The sequence below is a fragment of the Macaca thibetana genome, chromosome X, assembly GCF_024542745.1.
Source record: "Macaca thibetana thibetana isolate TM-01 chromosome X, ASM2454274v1, whole genome shotgun sequence".
Taxonomy (NCBI): Eukaryota; Metazoa; Chordata; class Mammalia; order Primates; family Cercopithecidae; genus Macaca; species Macaca thibetana.
In genome coordinates, this window is record NC_065598.1 from 68,766,493 (window position 1) to 68,781,789 (window position 15,297).

The 15,297-nt window shown below is 50.6% G+C and overlaps 1 protein-coding gene across 4 annotated transcripts; it reads right to left on the minus strand.

Annotated features, from left to right (window-relative positions):
• Positions 1-7,912: 7,912 nt before the first annotated feature.
• Positions 7,913-13,446, minus strand: CITED1 (Cbp/p300 interacting transactivator with Glu/Asp rich carboxy-terminal domain 1). Of its 4 annotated transcripts, XM_050776400.1 has the most exons (4): positions 12,747-13,172; positions 11,573-11,693; positions 9,080-9,204; positions 7,913-8,515 (listed from the first exon to the last, which is right to left on the minus strand). In XM_050776400.1, exons 2-4 carry the CDS (start codon positions 11,583-11,585, stop codon positions 7,994-7,996), a joined length of 660 nt encoding a protein of 219 aa, XP_050632357.1. In that variant the 5' UTR covers positions 11,586-11,693; positions 12,747-13,172; the 3' UTR covers positions 7,913-7,993. The 4 variants fall into 4 exon arrangements, with proteins under 4 accessions (XP_050632357.1, XP_050632358.1, XP_050632359.1 ...); XM_050776401.1 differs by lacking the exons at positions 11,573-11,693; positions 12,747-13,172 and adding an exon at positions 13,295-13,446; XM_050776402.1 differs by lacking the exon at positions 11,573-11,693 and having other exon boundaries at positions 12,747-13,109.
• Between the last annotated feature and the right edge of the window lie 1,851 nt (positions 13,447-15,297).

Sequence of the window (15,297 nt, forward strand, 5' to 3'; positions counted from 1 at the left end):
GTATTTTTAGTAGAGACGGGGTTTTGCCATGTTGGGCAGGCTGGTCTCAAACTCCTGGCCTCATGTGATCCACCCCTCTCGACCTCCCAAAGTGCTGAGATTACAGGTGTGAACCAGCATGCCCGGCCAGGGTTATGCTTTTTTAAATTGACTCTGTGCCAGGTGCAGTAGCTCATGCCTATAATCCCAGCACTTTGGGAGGCTGAGGTGGGTGGATTACCTGAGGTCAGGAGTTCAAGACCAGCCTGACCAATATAGTGAAACCCTGTCTCTACTAAAAATACAAAAATTAGCCAGGCATGGTGGCATGCATCTGTAGTCCCAGCTACTTGGGAGGCTGAGACAGGAGAATTGCTTGAATCCGGGAGGCGGAGGTTGCAGTGAGCCGAGATCGTGCCACTGCACTCCAGCCTGGGCGACAGAGCATGATTCCATCTCAAAAAAAAAAATTCACTCTGCTTATCTCTTTCTTTTAATTGGTATATTTAGTCCATTAACATTGAAGGTAATTTTTAATATATGAGGGATTCAGTCTGCCATTTTATTATTTGTTTTTTGTTTGTTCTGTTTTTTCATTCTTCTGCTCATTTTTGCTTGCCTTCCTATAATATATTTTAGAATTTCATTTGGATTTATTTATACTGATTCTGAATATATTACTTCATATAGTTTTCCTAGTGGTTGCTATAGGTATTATCATATATATAAGTATACACACACACACACACAATTTATCATAGCCAAGTGGTGTTCAAATGAGTTCAGATTGAGTACATTCTATTGATCTGTCTTCAAGTTTACAGAATCTATCCTCTGTCATCTCCATTCTGTTATTGAGTCCATCCAGTGAGTTTTAAAATTTCAGTTATTTTTTTTCATTCTATTATTCTTTTAGTTTTTTTTGTTTGTTTGTTTGAGAGAGAGAGGGTCTCACTCTGTCGCCCAGGCTGTAGTGCCGTGGGGTGGTATCGGTTCATGGCAACCTCCACCTCCTGGACTCCTCCCACCTCAGCCTCCTGAGTAGCTGGGACCACAGGCATGCGCCACCATGTTTGACTAATTTTTGTATTAATTTTGTATATAAATTTTGTAGAGTTGCATTTTGTATTTCTTTGTAACTGTATTTTGTATTAATTTTTGTAGCTGCATTTTGTATTAATTTTGTATATAAATTTAATTAATTTTGTATATAAATGTTGTAGAGTTGCATTTTGCATTTTTTTGTAGAGACAGGGCTTCACCATGTTGTCCAGGCTGAGTTCTTTTTTAAAGTATCTATTTCTTTGCTGAGATTTTCAATTTTTCATTTATTTCAAATAAATTTGTAATTGATTGTTGAGAAGCTTAAAGGCCCTTGTCAGATAATTCCAGCATTCGATTCATCTTGATGTTGGTGTCAGTTGACTGTCTTTTCTCATTCACATTGTGGTTTTCCTGGCTCTTGTTATGATGAGTGATTTTCAATTAGTATCTTGGACATTTTGGTATTAGCAGGTAGTTACCCTACTTAGCATGTAGGTTCTGGTCTACTTTAGTGGGCCAGTGACAGTTTAGTCATTGGCCAATGACAGTTTAGTTTTCTGAGCCCATGCAATGTTACTTTGGTCGGCTTGATTTTTCTGCTATTCCTGGGGTTTCTGCTCAATCCTTGCTGGTTCTGTCTACAGGGGCAGACGGTCCTTCCTTCTTCTTCTTTTTTTTTTTTTTTTTGAGACGGAGTCTTGCTTTGTGGTCCAGGCTGGAGTGCAGTGGCCGGATCTCAGCTCACTGCAAGCTCCGCCTCCCGGGTTTACGCCATTCTCCTGCCTCAGCCTCCCGAGTAGCTGGGACTACAGGCACCCGCCACCTCGCCCGGCTAGTTTTTTTTTTTTTTTTTTGTATTTTTTAGTAGAGACGGGGTTTCACCGTGTTAGCCAGGATGGTCTCGATCTCCTGACCTCGTGATCCGCCCGTCTCGGCCTCCCAAAGTGCTGGGATTACAGGCTTGAGCCACCGCGCCCGGCCGGTCCTTCCTTCTTTGAGCTGCATATTTTTGGTGGGTGATCTTCTAGGGGAGACAGTTGCTGAAGCCACTGTGTGTGAGTCTCCTTATGCTGTTGGGTGGAAGGAAAGGAGACACAGGGCTTTCTTCCTGCTACCAATGCAGGCAAATTGGGTTGTCTGCTGGTACCCCAGTTCTGGAGGGAGCACTGAGACAGCCCAGGACTTTGCTTGCTGCAACGAGTAGGTTGGACCACCTTCTGGGGCTTTAGCTGTGGAGCAGGGCTTAGATCTCCCCACTAGGTATGTGTCTGGCTTCATCTTTCCCAGTCCTTTGTGTGTGCGTGCGTGCGTGCGTGTGTGTGTGTGTGTATGACTGTTGGTTTTAGGTTGCATGCCTCTTTGGCACCCAGTCTAGGAGTATACAGGAGATAAAAAGAAAACTGAGGAAGCTCACCATGTCCTGAGGTTCCTGACCAGTCTGTCTTCTTCTTTCCTGCTTTCAGGGTCCTTTTATCATTGCTTATTGAATAATTGCTAGGGTATGGAGTTGCATTTGAAGGAGAGGAGCAGGGAAAAGTGAATCTATGTCATTTTGTTCCAGAATCAGAAGCCCCTAGTGTAGTTTTAAATTACATTTCTTTTAGTGTGAGTGAGGTTGAGCATCTTTTGATAAGTTTTTAAACCATTTTAATTTCTTTTTCTGTATTTCATTTTCTGTCAACTGTTAATATCATTTGCCTATTTTCATATTGGGCTGGGGGTCTTTGATGTATTGATTTGTAAGAGTTGTTTTCGTATTCACTAGGAATTGCAGATACTTTCCCTTTTTATCTCAGTTTACCTTTTGACTTTGACTTTGACTTTGTTTATGGTATGTTTTTGCCTTGCAGTTTTTTGTTTGTTTGTTTGTTTTGAGACAAAGTCTCACTCTGTTGCCCAGGCTGGAGTGCAGTGGTGCGGTCATGGCTCACTGCAGCCTCAACTTCCTAGGTCCGAGTGATCGTCCTGCCTCAGCCTCTTAAGTAGCTGGTACCACAGGTGTGCACCACCACGCCCAGCTAATTTTTATTTTTTTTTGTAGAGATAGGATCTCCCTATGTTGCTTAGATTGGCCTTGAACTCTCAGGCTCAAGCAATCCTTTCACCTTGGCCTCCCAAGGTGTCAGGATTACAATTGTGAGCCACCATGCCTGGCCTATTTTTTTAATGCAGTTAAATATATCAGCCTCTTCCATAGCTTCTGGATTTTGTGTCATTCTTAGAATGACCTCCCTATTTCAAAGTTTTCTTTTTAAAATCTCCATTTTTGTCTTCTACTACTTTTATGATTTCATTTTTTATTTTTAAATCTTTGGCTTATCTGGAATTCATTTTGGTGTAAGTTTGGGTTAGTGTATCCAGTTCTCTCAAAGCTTTTATTGAATAATCCATCATTTCCTCACTGCTTTGGAATGCTAATTCTTGTTTTGTTTTTTTTTAACTTTAAATTGTGGTTAAAACCACAACATAAAATTTACCATCTTAATCATTTTTATGTGTACAGTTTAGTAGTGTTAAGTATATTCACATTGCTGTGCAACAGATTTCTAAAACTCTTTCATCTTGCAGAACTGAAACTCTATACCCATTAAACAACAACTCTCCATTGAAATGTTACCATTTTATAACAAACTAATTTCCCATCTTCTTTATTCTTTCTGGACCACTATCACAGCTTTCTAGAATCACCATAATTCCAATTTGTCATGTACACTATTGCCTGATTAATTTTCCTCATGCAAGCTCTGACCACAACTCTTCTTCATTAAAAACCTTCAGAGGCCCTCTCTGACACTGCAATTGAGATTAAACCCCTGTTATACCCTTTCATAGTGCCCTGTACCTTTTCTTCCCATCACTTCTCATGATTTGTAATTTTAATTATCTGCATGATCACTTGACTACTGGTTATCTCCTTGCTAAGCTTGAAGTTTCATGAGAGCAAGGACAATGTGCTTACCACATCTTCCCAGTGCTTAGCATTGTTCCTGGCACAAAGTAGGTGCTCAGTCCTTATTTGTGGAATGAGAGATTGTCCCTCACCTGTGGAATAAAGTCTTAACAACTGCAGGGTGATTCTACCCTACCTCCTCTGGGTCCTCTGCCCTTTGAGGAAGTCAAGCTGCGGGACATCCTTGAGAAAGCCTTGGGTTTTCTAACATTTTGTTCTTGTTTACATCGTGCCGCATTTGTTCTGGTTTACATCGTGCCCCGATTTTATCTTTGTATTTGTGCTCCAATTGCCCCCTCAGCCTGGAGTCCATGCCATCCACTCAAGCCCCCACCAGCATTGCTGCTTGATGGAAATATAGTTCATCTTTCAAGGCTATGGCTATCTCCACCACTGAGCTATGAGTTCCTGGAATGCAGGAGCAGAGTGCTCTCTAGTTTGTCCCTAGGGAGCAGCACTGCTCTAGGAGGTGCTCTTGGCTACAGATTTGTTCTGAGCAGCAAGCTCCTTGCGGGTAGACAGTGTTCTTTACTTGTGTACATCTGGGTACCTTGCCTCCTAGCCCCCAGGGCCTATTCCAGGCCAGGACTTGGAGTTGGCTTCAGGAATCTTCTAGTAACCTAATGAATGAATGTGTCTGGTTGTGCCTCTAGAGGTCTGAACATGACCTCAAGTCTCAAAGACTGAGACTTGCCTGCCTTTCCTCCACTGTGCCTTGTGGAGTTCTCTTACTCCCTTTCCTTCTCTAGCAATAAACAATTACTGACCCATGCCATCCTCGTCTGCCCCTGTGCAGGGCCTTGACTCTCCCTTCAGGATGTCCCATGCCTTCTCCCTCCAAGCTCTCTGGAGAAGAGGTTGCTCAGTTGGCCACATTTCTGGCCGCTGGCACCAGGAGGCAGGATTGCCTTGCCAAAGTTCCTGCTTTCCCTCCTCATTCAGAAGCACCTTCTCTAGGTTTGATGGGTAATTTTATATGTCAGTTCAACTGGGCTAAGGATATCGATTGCTGGTCAGACATTTCTGTGTGTGTCTGAGAGGGTGTTTCCAGAAGAGATGAGCATGTGAATGGGTAGACTGAAGACAGAAGATTGCCCTCAGCAATGTGGGTAGGCATCATCTGATCTGTTGAGGGCCCAAGTAGAACAAAAAGACAGAATAAGGGTGAATTTGTTTCTGTCTAAGCTGGGACATCATCTTCTCGTGTTATTGGACCTCTGTGCTCCTGTTTCTCAAGTCTTCAGACTCAGACCAAGGCTTACACTATCACTATCCTCCACCTTTTCAGGCCTTCAGACTCCGATAAATTACACCACTGGCTTGCCTCATTCTCCAGCTTGCAGACAGCAGACCGTAGGACTTCTCGGCCTCTATAATCTTGTGAGCCAACACATGTATATCTGTATGTCTCTATCCTATTTGTTCTGTTTCTCTGGAGACTCTGGTTAATATACTAGAGATGCTCAGGCCATTCCCCACCATCACCTGCCTCCCAGCCACACTCCTGTCACCCCCATGATTCCAAAGCAGCCCATCTCCCTCCTGAAGGCACTGGCCCCTGGCTCAAGCTTCTCCCCACCCCAAGGACTACTGCCATACTGGGAGTTCCAGAGCTTATACTCATAGAGATTAAGGGTGTCAAGCTGGGGACCAGGCGCTGAATGCAGCCTGCTGACCTGTTTAGTTTGGCCAGAATTGTGTTTTTTGAAGGCCCAAGCAGGGGAGGGACCCTGGGACCCTCCAGCCATTCAGAGTTCGGCTCCATCCACATCCTGCCATTCTGCTTCAGCCGCCATGCCTGTGTCCACACTGCCCTTGTGTTGCTAGGAGCTGTGCATCTGAGACCCTCCTTCACCTCCCTTCCTAGCTCCCCCAGTCTTGCCCATGTGCAATATATAGATAGGGCCGAAGAAGGATCCTATGACCTGGGAGCTCAGGTCCCTCCTTCCTCTCCCTTCCTAGCTCCCCCAATCCAGTTCCTGTGTTCTCCTCACAGACCTGAGACCCTCAAGCCTCCTCTGCGTTCCCCACCTTCTTCCAGGCTTCCTTTCTTCCCTCTCCGTTTTCCTACCCCTGCCTCATCAGCCCCCTCAAAACCCCATGTCTCCCTGTTCCCAGCCTTAAATGAATCTAACCATCCACCTTTATTGAAATCATCTTAAAAACGAGATGTTAAAAGTTGCTTAACTATTTGCTTTCCCACAAACCTCCAGAGATTCTTCCAGAGCCACAGGACTGGTGGCACTAAGGTGAAGGCATGTTTCCAGAAGGCCCTATGGACTCTGCCTTTTATGAGCTTCTGCAACCTCATCTCTTCCTGTCCCCTCTACCAGCCCTGTGACAGCCTGCGTGCTGAACTCCTGGTTTCAGCCACTGTAGCCCCTCTCATGTGCCTGTGCCTGTTTAATAGCTGTTCCCCTCACTCATTCTTCCCTTGGCTGATTCAAGTCTTATTTCAAAAGCCAAAACTTTCTTTGGGTGGATATGCTTTTATGTAAGGACAGAGAGCAAGGCCAGCAAGGATGCACCACAAACAGATAAACAGTTGCTACCTCTGTGGAGAACCAGAGGCATTCAGGATTGAGGGAGAGATTTGGTCAAAGGGTACTTTAGCCTCATCTGCAAAGCTTCTACTTTTTACAAGGAGATTGGATCATTGATTTATTACTTGTGAAATATGAAAACAAATAAGCCAGTTCAATACAAGGAGCCTTCCCCAGACTTCCCAGGCAGATGGAGCTGTTTCCTTTTCTGGGATCAAATAGCACTTTCCCCCTGTGTTCTAGGAAATGCTGTTTAATTATAATTTGTTTGTGCCTCTTTCTCCTTCTGAGATGGGGAACTCCCTCAAAGGTAAACTTCATCTAATTCATGCTCCCAGTGTCTAGCAAAGTGCCTGGCCCAGAGCAGGTGCTCAGGGAGTGCTGAATCCAATCAACGCCCCTGCTAGCACACTCTTTTAAAAGTGCTTGCTAGGGGGCAGGCCTGTTGCTTGTCCTGAGAGGCTGATTAGAGTCGTGTTCAGCGTTCAAGGAAGAAGTCTGTCTGGGAGTCCGAAACATGGACAGAGTGTCCAGGACATTGGGTTGTATCAACATGAGGACAAGGCTTTATCAGCGTATCACAAGGCCAGGATCCAGTGCAGTGCCACTGCCTTGTCACTTGGCATGCTTCTGAAGCCACTGCTACCTCAGCAGTTAATAGAAAGGCAAGGGATAGATCGCCAAATGTTGAACTTGTCAAGCCTAGCCCTGATGTGTATCTCTAAGATGGAGAGGCAAGCTCAAACAGGGTGGGCCAGGAAGGTAGGAGTTAGGGACACTCAAGATTGGCTCAGAGTGTCCCAGGCTGGGAGGACTGAGCAGCTATGTGAGGGGACTGGAGAAGGCACCTCAAATCCCAGTTTAATGATGGGAGTCTGTTGCTTTTGCAATTTTCCAGAGAAATATTAGCTCCTAGGTCACGGGATCCTTCTTCAGCCCTATCTGCCTATTGCACATGGGCAAGAGGGCAAAGGAAAGGCTTTAGTGGGTCAATCGGATTGGGGCTAGAGAGTGGGTGGGGGTGGCTTTTAGAGTTGGTGAAGTGTGTGCCACGTGGTCAGGGATGTGCCTTTAGACTTGGATGTGCATGTGACAAGGAGGCTGCACAAAGGTCTGATCAGTCTCTCTTCCAAGAAAGCCCCCAACCAGCCCCTGTATGCCACGTGTTCCTGGAGTCTTAGGGCAATGAGACCAGGTACTCCTGAGGAGATAGCCACAGTGGTACTGGCAGCAGGAATTCAGTGAACAGCCTCCTTCACCCTCCCTTCTCCTCGCATCCCATCCAGCTCCTTCCCAGCTAGCCACCCACAACCCCGCCATGGGCCTCAGAATTGCTAAAGGGACATCAGACCATAGTACACATCATTAGATCTCAATGAAGAACACCTCTAGTTGACCCGTCTCTTTGTAAGTAACTTTATTTTTATTTACAACAGAATTGGTGGCTTTATTCCTCCATCTTTAGGGACACTTGGCATCAGCAGCTAGATGGAAAGTCCGCAGTGAAGTCAAACTCATTCTGCCCCAGCCACAGCTCTGGAAGCTCATTGGCTCGGTCCAACCCCAGTTCCACCACCAGCGACATCAGCACCTCCTCATCCACTGGGTCCGAATCGATGATAGCAGGGTTCTGGGCACCAGCAGAAGGAGAGAGTGATTCCGCCCCTCCCGCCTGGGCCCCAAAGTCCCAGTTTTGCAGGGGCTCTGCCTCCCCGGGTTGGCCCGGAGTGGCGGCAGCCATACCCTGATACTGGCTGTTAAGTTTCTGCAGCTGCATACTAGCCAGCAAGTGAGGGGTGGGGTGCAGGTTGAAGGATGGGGATTTAGTGGGAGGGGTGGTGGTAGGAGAGCCTATTGGAGATCCTGAGGAACTAGTGGGAGCCCCACTGGCCTTGGTTCCATTTGAGGCTACCCCAGGGTAGTGCAGAATGGCCACTGCTTTGCGATCTTTTGCCGCAAGGTTGGAGTAGGCCACGGAGCTCATCTCTTGGTTGGCATCCTAGAAGACAGAGAAAAGCACACCATAGTAACCCTGCTCCTGGCTTGTCCTTCACCATTCAGCAGATTTAGAGGGTTCCTACCTGCACTTCATTTAGGACTAGAGGTGGGGAGGTAGCAAGAATACCCCCTTGAAAATTAGGCTCCCACCTCAAGCATCCTTTTGCTGCCATGGCTCTGAGCACTGAGGCCAGACCCCAGTTCTAGTGCTGGAGCATCTGCTGCCCTAAGTGGGTTCACCGCTTTCAGCTCCTTCCCCATAGCCTCCACCTCACCATCCTGAAAAGGGCACCTGCTGTCCCTCTTCTCAGACTCACTTTAGTCTCTTCAACAGAGTGGTTTTGCTCCAACTCGATTTCTCTGCTCCCTTCCCTGCCATCTTTCAACACCCCCAGTGGGTTCAATCTGACCACATTTAGGCAGAAGCTGTTCTCATTCTCTCCAGAGATAGCTCTGTTGTCTCCTCTCTGCTCAAGGACAATGGGTCATGCACCTAGGAGGGCCTGGCCCATGACCCCGGAAAATTTGTCTTTCCCTGCCTTATCTGCAAAATGGCAAAAATTACCTCCTTCGCAGGTGAGGTGCCACCCTTGACATCAAGTGCAGGCCTCGACGTTGTTGGCATTTCAGAGCCTTGGCAGAAGTTGGATAAATTGGCAGGAAGTGATGCTGCCAGCTGGAGCTGTTGTGCTGCAAGTGAGGAAGAAGCAGTGGTAAGGGCGAAAGGCTTCAGTGACCAACAAAGCACTAGCAAAGCCCGAAGCAGGGCAATGCCACACAGCTACGAGGCAAGGATGGTGACTGGGTTAGAGCCAGGACCAGAGATGACCCGAGCACAGGGAGGAGATCAAGCTGGAACTTTTGCCTGAGGCAGGAAAGGTGCTTGAATTGGCCAGGTACTGCCCAGGCAGCCACCTACCCATATCACCAAGATGGGACACACTGCTTCCTCATGCAAGTGACTTCACAGTCCCAAGTTGTATGTGTGGGGGTGAGGGTGGCACTGTTCCTGGTTTGGAGGACAGGAATGTCCCTGAGTAGACAACATATTGTCTCAATGGGCTACTAGCATCCAGACTGGAGAGTAGGGGCCTCCACTGGGACTGGGAGAATGTGGGAAGAAGTCAGGGCAAGGAAGACCTAGAAAGCTAGAGGCTGCAGCACAGGGAAGAAAAAAGTCCCCAGTGCAAATGTCATGGAGCTCCAAAGCATGGCCTTGGGCACACCTGTGAGAAGCCAGGCTGCTTAGGGCAATCTGGGGGCTCTGGGGCAGCTGGAGCCAGAGAAGCTAGGAATGTCTCACTTTCCTCCATGTCTCAAGCCCCTTCCAAGACAGCCCCAGCGTTGGGCTTTCCTAGGATGCCTACCCCAGAAACCTGAGTCCAGCCATTCCCATCTATAGTGACAAGTGAGGCATGGAGATTCAATGGCTTTTTAGTCAGGGAGCAGCGGTTCTGGGAGCAGAATCTAGCACCCCTATGCCCATATGCCTCCCCTGACCACTGGCTAAGTCACCATACCTAGTTGGACTCAAAAGGCTTCCAAAGAAGTGATTTCCTGGCTCAAGTGCCAAAGGATAAGGGAATGAGGGCAAAAGAATACCAAACCAGAAAATAAACAACCCTCTGAAAATCTCAACTTATTTTCCTAGAGGCCTGTTTACAAAGAAGAAAAAAATGTCCCATAACCAGGCACAGTGGCACCCTCCTGTAGTCTCAGCTACTCAGGAAGCTGAGGTGGGAGGATCACCTGAGTCCCGGAGTTTGATACCAGGCTGGGCAACATAACGGGACCCTATCTCTTAAAAAAAAAAAACAACAAAACCCATATATTCGAGCCTTCATGATCAATTAGAGATGTAGAATTTCATATTTATAAATACCTCTTGGTCCAGAGAATCTTGAGGACCTTAAAAAGAGTCTCTAATCTTTCCAAGGAGGCTAGGATTCTCCATGACACTCTCCACTCCACAGCGGTCATTAAGAATCTGCTTAGACACTTCTAGAAAGTGGCCACTTACTACCTCTCTGTATCATCTTTGCATTGCTTACTTGGGTGGATGGGGGGGGAGAGGGAAAAATAGAGAAAAAGGTAAACATTTTTTTTTTTAAATATGAGGAAAAAATATCAGCTGTTGGGTCCCGCATCATCACTTGATTGAAGCCCTGCTCCTTCTCTGAGGCAACCGTAGAAAAATATTTCAAAAGCAAGTGATCACCGACAAGGAGTGTAACACATGTCGTCTTCAAGAGCCCTAGCACGATCAGTATCAGACAATTTTCCTGTCCTAAGAAAAACGTCTGGGGGCCCTGTCCATCTTTTCCCGTTCCTATCCAGCCTTCACCCTCCTTTTTGCCGCCTGGTACCCGAATGTACAAAGCGACGAAAAAAACAACAGGAGCAGCAACAACAGCAGCAAAACCAAAAGAGAAACATTAGAAAATTCAAGAAAGAACGAGCAAAAAAACTCTCTCTATTCTGATATCAGTTCGTGGGGGAAGACCATTTTACCGCGCCTCCCTCTTCAGTCTGGGAGCTCCCCTAGAAGAGACCCTGTGTCCATTCAGATCTTCTGCCTTCCATCACTGACCCACCACCCACCCTGACCCCAGCCTGGGTCTGTGCTCCATAGGCGCTCAGTAAGTGTTGTTGAATGCGTCTGAAGAAGCAATCGCATTTCCATCGGCATCCCTGGCTCTGCTTCCCCGGTTTTCTGCCCTCCTCCACCACCTTCTAGCCTGTTCGTGGGCAATACTTGGCAATGCGGAAACGTCCCAGTCCGCTCTCCAAGCCGCGAGCTGACCACAGCGAAACGGCTGCGAGAAGCGGCTGGGAAACCTAGAGCAACAAGTGCCTCCTCGCCGGCTGATTCCTCGCGGCCCCCCGGCCACCAGTTCCCAGTCCCGCCGCCCGCTCTTCGCTTCAGGCCTTCCCTTAGGCGAGCAGCCCCCTCCCGCCTAGACAGGGGTGGGAAGGGGAGAGGAAGGAGAGAAGAGAGAGGCAGGTGGGGGCCTCATCTTTAACCTGTTGGGGGACCAAAAGTTAAAATGGCACCAACCGGATGGTTCCATCTCGATTGCTATTTTCTCACTCAGAAGGAGAAATTTAAAAATCCAAACAGCACTGCGGCTTGGCTTGGACGCGCTCTAACCAGACCAGTCAGTTTCGCCACCTGAAAACTAAAGGCCCGTTGTTTGCGGACAGCTCGGCTGCCCTCCTCGCCGCATCCCAGATGGAGCCGCGGAACCGGGGGCGGCCAGGAGCATCCCCTGCACGGCGGGCGCGAGCACCCGGGCCACCGGGGCCCTGAGCGTCCGTTCCCGCAAGTGCTGTATCAGGAACTGATCGTAGAGACAGCATGGACAGGCAGGCGGGAAGGGGGCGCGGGGTGTCGGCCTCCGCGGCGAGTCTGCACTCGGACGCCGGCGGCGGCCACTCCCGCGCCTCATCAACACTTACTGAGCGCCCGCTGAGCATCCGACGCGGCCGCAGGCTGAGCCTACCCCCTAGCCAAGCTGCCTGCGGTCAGTGCTAAAACCCCGCTAGGAGAAGAGTTAGAGAGGCTCGGAGAGGTGCGGTAACTTGCCCAAGGTCACAGCGCTAGGAAGTGGCGGAGCCGGGATTCGCAGCCAGGTCTCTCTGATTCCAAGTCCGGTGCTCTGCGAAGCAGGGACTCGGCGCGCTGCTCGCCAGCCCGCGTTTATAGGGAGAGGGGTGTGCGCGTGGGTGTGTGTGTGTGGGCGTGTGTCGGGGGAGGGGAGAGCTGAGGTCGACTGGGCAGTAGAGGCAAGTTGCCCTAATTCGCTAACTTCCATCCCGCAATTCCACTGAACTCGGCCCGAAAAGCCCCTCTTGCCTCATTCCCCGAAGGAAATCTGAGCTTTGTGCAGCTCCGGAGCCAGAGCGTCCAGATGCGGTCCGGGCGATTAGCAAAGTCGGTGGAAGCCAAGCTGGAGAAAGCGCGGGCGCGGGGAGAAAAGGTGCTGCCGTCTCCCCGGGAGAAGCGGGCGCCCGGCCCCGCTGGCCGGCAGGGGGGCGCGCTGGCGAGCGAACCAGAGCGCTGGCGGGCAGGCGGGCGGCCCCTCGCCCCCAGCAGAGCAGCTTTCCAACAGAAAACAAGACTCCCCAGAACCCTCCGGCCCGCCTGGCGGTCGCCCACTCCCCACGCCCGTTCCACGGGAGTCCTCGGCCCCGCCGCCCAGCCAGGCGCCCAGCCCGGCGGCCCGGCTTACCTCTGAGAAGCCGCCTGCCCTAGAGAGAGGGAAGCGCGGAGCTCGGTGAGCCGCAGGAGAGGCGGCGGAGCCCCCAGCCCCTGGCACGCACGCCGCCGCCACCGCTGCAGCGAACCGGTCGCGCTCAGCGCCCGCGGCCGCGCCGGTGGCCACCCGACCCCGGGGCGCCTGGGAAAAGCCCGCACCGCACCGCGCCGCCGCTGCACCGCACAGTGCCGCGCCAAGCAGCCCCGGCCCGAGTCGGTGCCCGCCCGCCCGCCCGCAGCTTCGGCGCCGGACTCCGGGGCGGTGGCGGTGGCGGCCACCGCGCTCCTTTCCCGGCGCTGGGGACCCGGCTCTCAAGCCCCCATTGCCGCCCGGAGAGCCCTGACGCACACGCACACGGCAGCAGACTGGCCTCGGCTAGGAATCCCAGGAAGGACAGACCCTTTTTTCCCCCTTTTTTTTCTCCCCTCAATTTCCACGTCTTTATAACCGGCTTAGGGCATTATTAGCACATGTCCTGGCTCATGGGCGAGTTGGTGGCAAAATCTGAACTGGATACTCACAGAGGGCCCGCGCGAGTGCTGTGCCGTCCGCTGCTCTCTTCCTCCTCACCGGGAACGGCCCCTCGCCGGCGGGCTACAAGAGGGCTGCCGGGCAGAGCAAGCTTCCTCTCGGCAGCTCAGCGGTGCCCCTTCTGCAGCTGTGCCGCCGGGAACATTTTTATAGCAGCGCTGGCGTGTGTGGCCCTTTAAAGGCGCTCGAGCTGGTGCAGTCACCGCGGATCGTGTGAAAGCGAAGGGCCGGCTGGGGAACGGAGTCCACGCGGCCACGAGGGTCCGGCAGCCCTGTGGACCCGCCACGGCTCCCGGGGTGGGGCTCGCGAGTCCGGGTTATGGGCACCCCTCGCCCGGAGCCCTGGCCGGTGCCCGGCTTCTAAAGCTGTCGGGGGCCACGGCCCGGGACACTGGTTCTCCCCACCGCCCTGCGTGGACTTGCCCAATAAATTCCACTTAGTAATTTCACTGAGGCAAAGGAGAGCCGTTAGTGTCTGTTTTCTGACCTAAATCTAGTCGGGGGCCAAAACGGGCTTCAGGGGTTTTGGGAGAGAGCTGTGGGCTCAAGGAGTGACCTGGAAGAGAGGGGCGCACACGGGACGGGCGAATGGTCACTAGTTTTCTGCAGGGCTTTCTTGGAGCCTGTCTGCCTTTTTGGGGGCTGTACTATCTCATTCGTTGAAGAGCTGAGGCTGGGGGTTCCTTTTCCTCTTGAAGTTGCCAGATTTTGGGCAGAGTCGCATGGAAGGCCTATATGGCAGCGGTGGCTTTCCTCGAAGTCCTGAGCTGGGGTTGGGTTGGAGGGTTTCTGTTCTGTGGTCATCCAGGGCAGGAGGCTGGCAGGATGCGACCCGGAGAAATGCTACTCTCCCGGACTGTGGGGCCTCGTGGGGTCACGAGGCTCGCAGAAAAGCCAACAGTAGGCAACGGGGTACGAAGAGCTTGCCCCAGGGTTCGCGGAGATTCCTCCTGTCTTCCCACGATGTCAGGTTGTTTTATTATGATTATGTAATCATTCCCGTCTAGCAAGAATAACGTTTTGCATTCGGAGTTCGTCTTTCTTGGGTAGAGATGTTGTCTTACAAATTCTTACTGGAAAGAGGTCTGGGTCTTCTCCCTCATCTCAATTTGGGTTCTTTGTGGCCAAGAAATTCCCATCTTACCTCTTACAGGAAGGCCATCAGGATTACCCCTCTATCACCGCCAACCCCTTCCCTGCCGCTCTTTTTTTGCTGCCTTCCAGCAACAACTACTCAGTTTACACTGTTTATAAAACATACTCGTCAAGAAAAGGTCCTGATGTTTAAAAAAAAGGGGGGGGAGGGAATGTCACGAAGTCATTTTCACTATGTATGTGTTCTGTCTTCTTAATTGGATTTGAAGACCTGAAGGTCTCTTTTTCTTTTTTTAGTAGCCCCAAGTGCCCTGCATTTGCTCTTCTAACAAAGTTCTGTTTGTTGACCGACTGACCGGCTTACTGACACAAAGACGGGAAGCAAATGGAGAGACGGATCAAGGCCCTTCCTCTGCATCTGGAGGAAGCTTGGGCGAGTGCCTTGGTCGCCAGGTAAACCCATTCCCCAGCCCTCAAAGCTGCCTTGCACAGCTCCAGTCTTTTCACCTACCCTGTCCCAACACAAACCGCGGTAGCAGCCACACCTCACACATCTTCGCTGCACTTTCTCACTTTGCTTGCAAGATTGTGGGCCCTGCCTAGTCTCCCTCTGATAAAAGGCGGGATCTGTCGGCACCCTAAAGCCTTACTGCAAACCGCGTGTGGAACACACCAAGTCCTCTTGGTGTTTGCCTGGGATGAAAAAAAAAACTGTTTATGCGAAAACTAAGTGGTGGAGAATGAGCAACTCTAGGCTTTCGAATTGCGTGTTACTAATTTGAACCCCTGACCCACTCTCCCCGTCAGCCCCGGCTTGGCTCGGGAGCGGGTCTGGCAACAGCGGCAGCTTCTCCGCTGCAGGCTCCGGATCCGGGAGGTGTGGATCCGCCCTCCATCT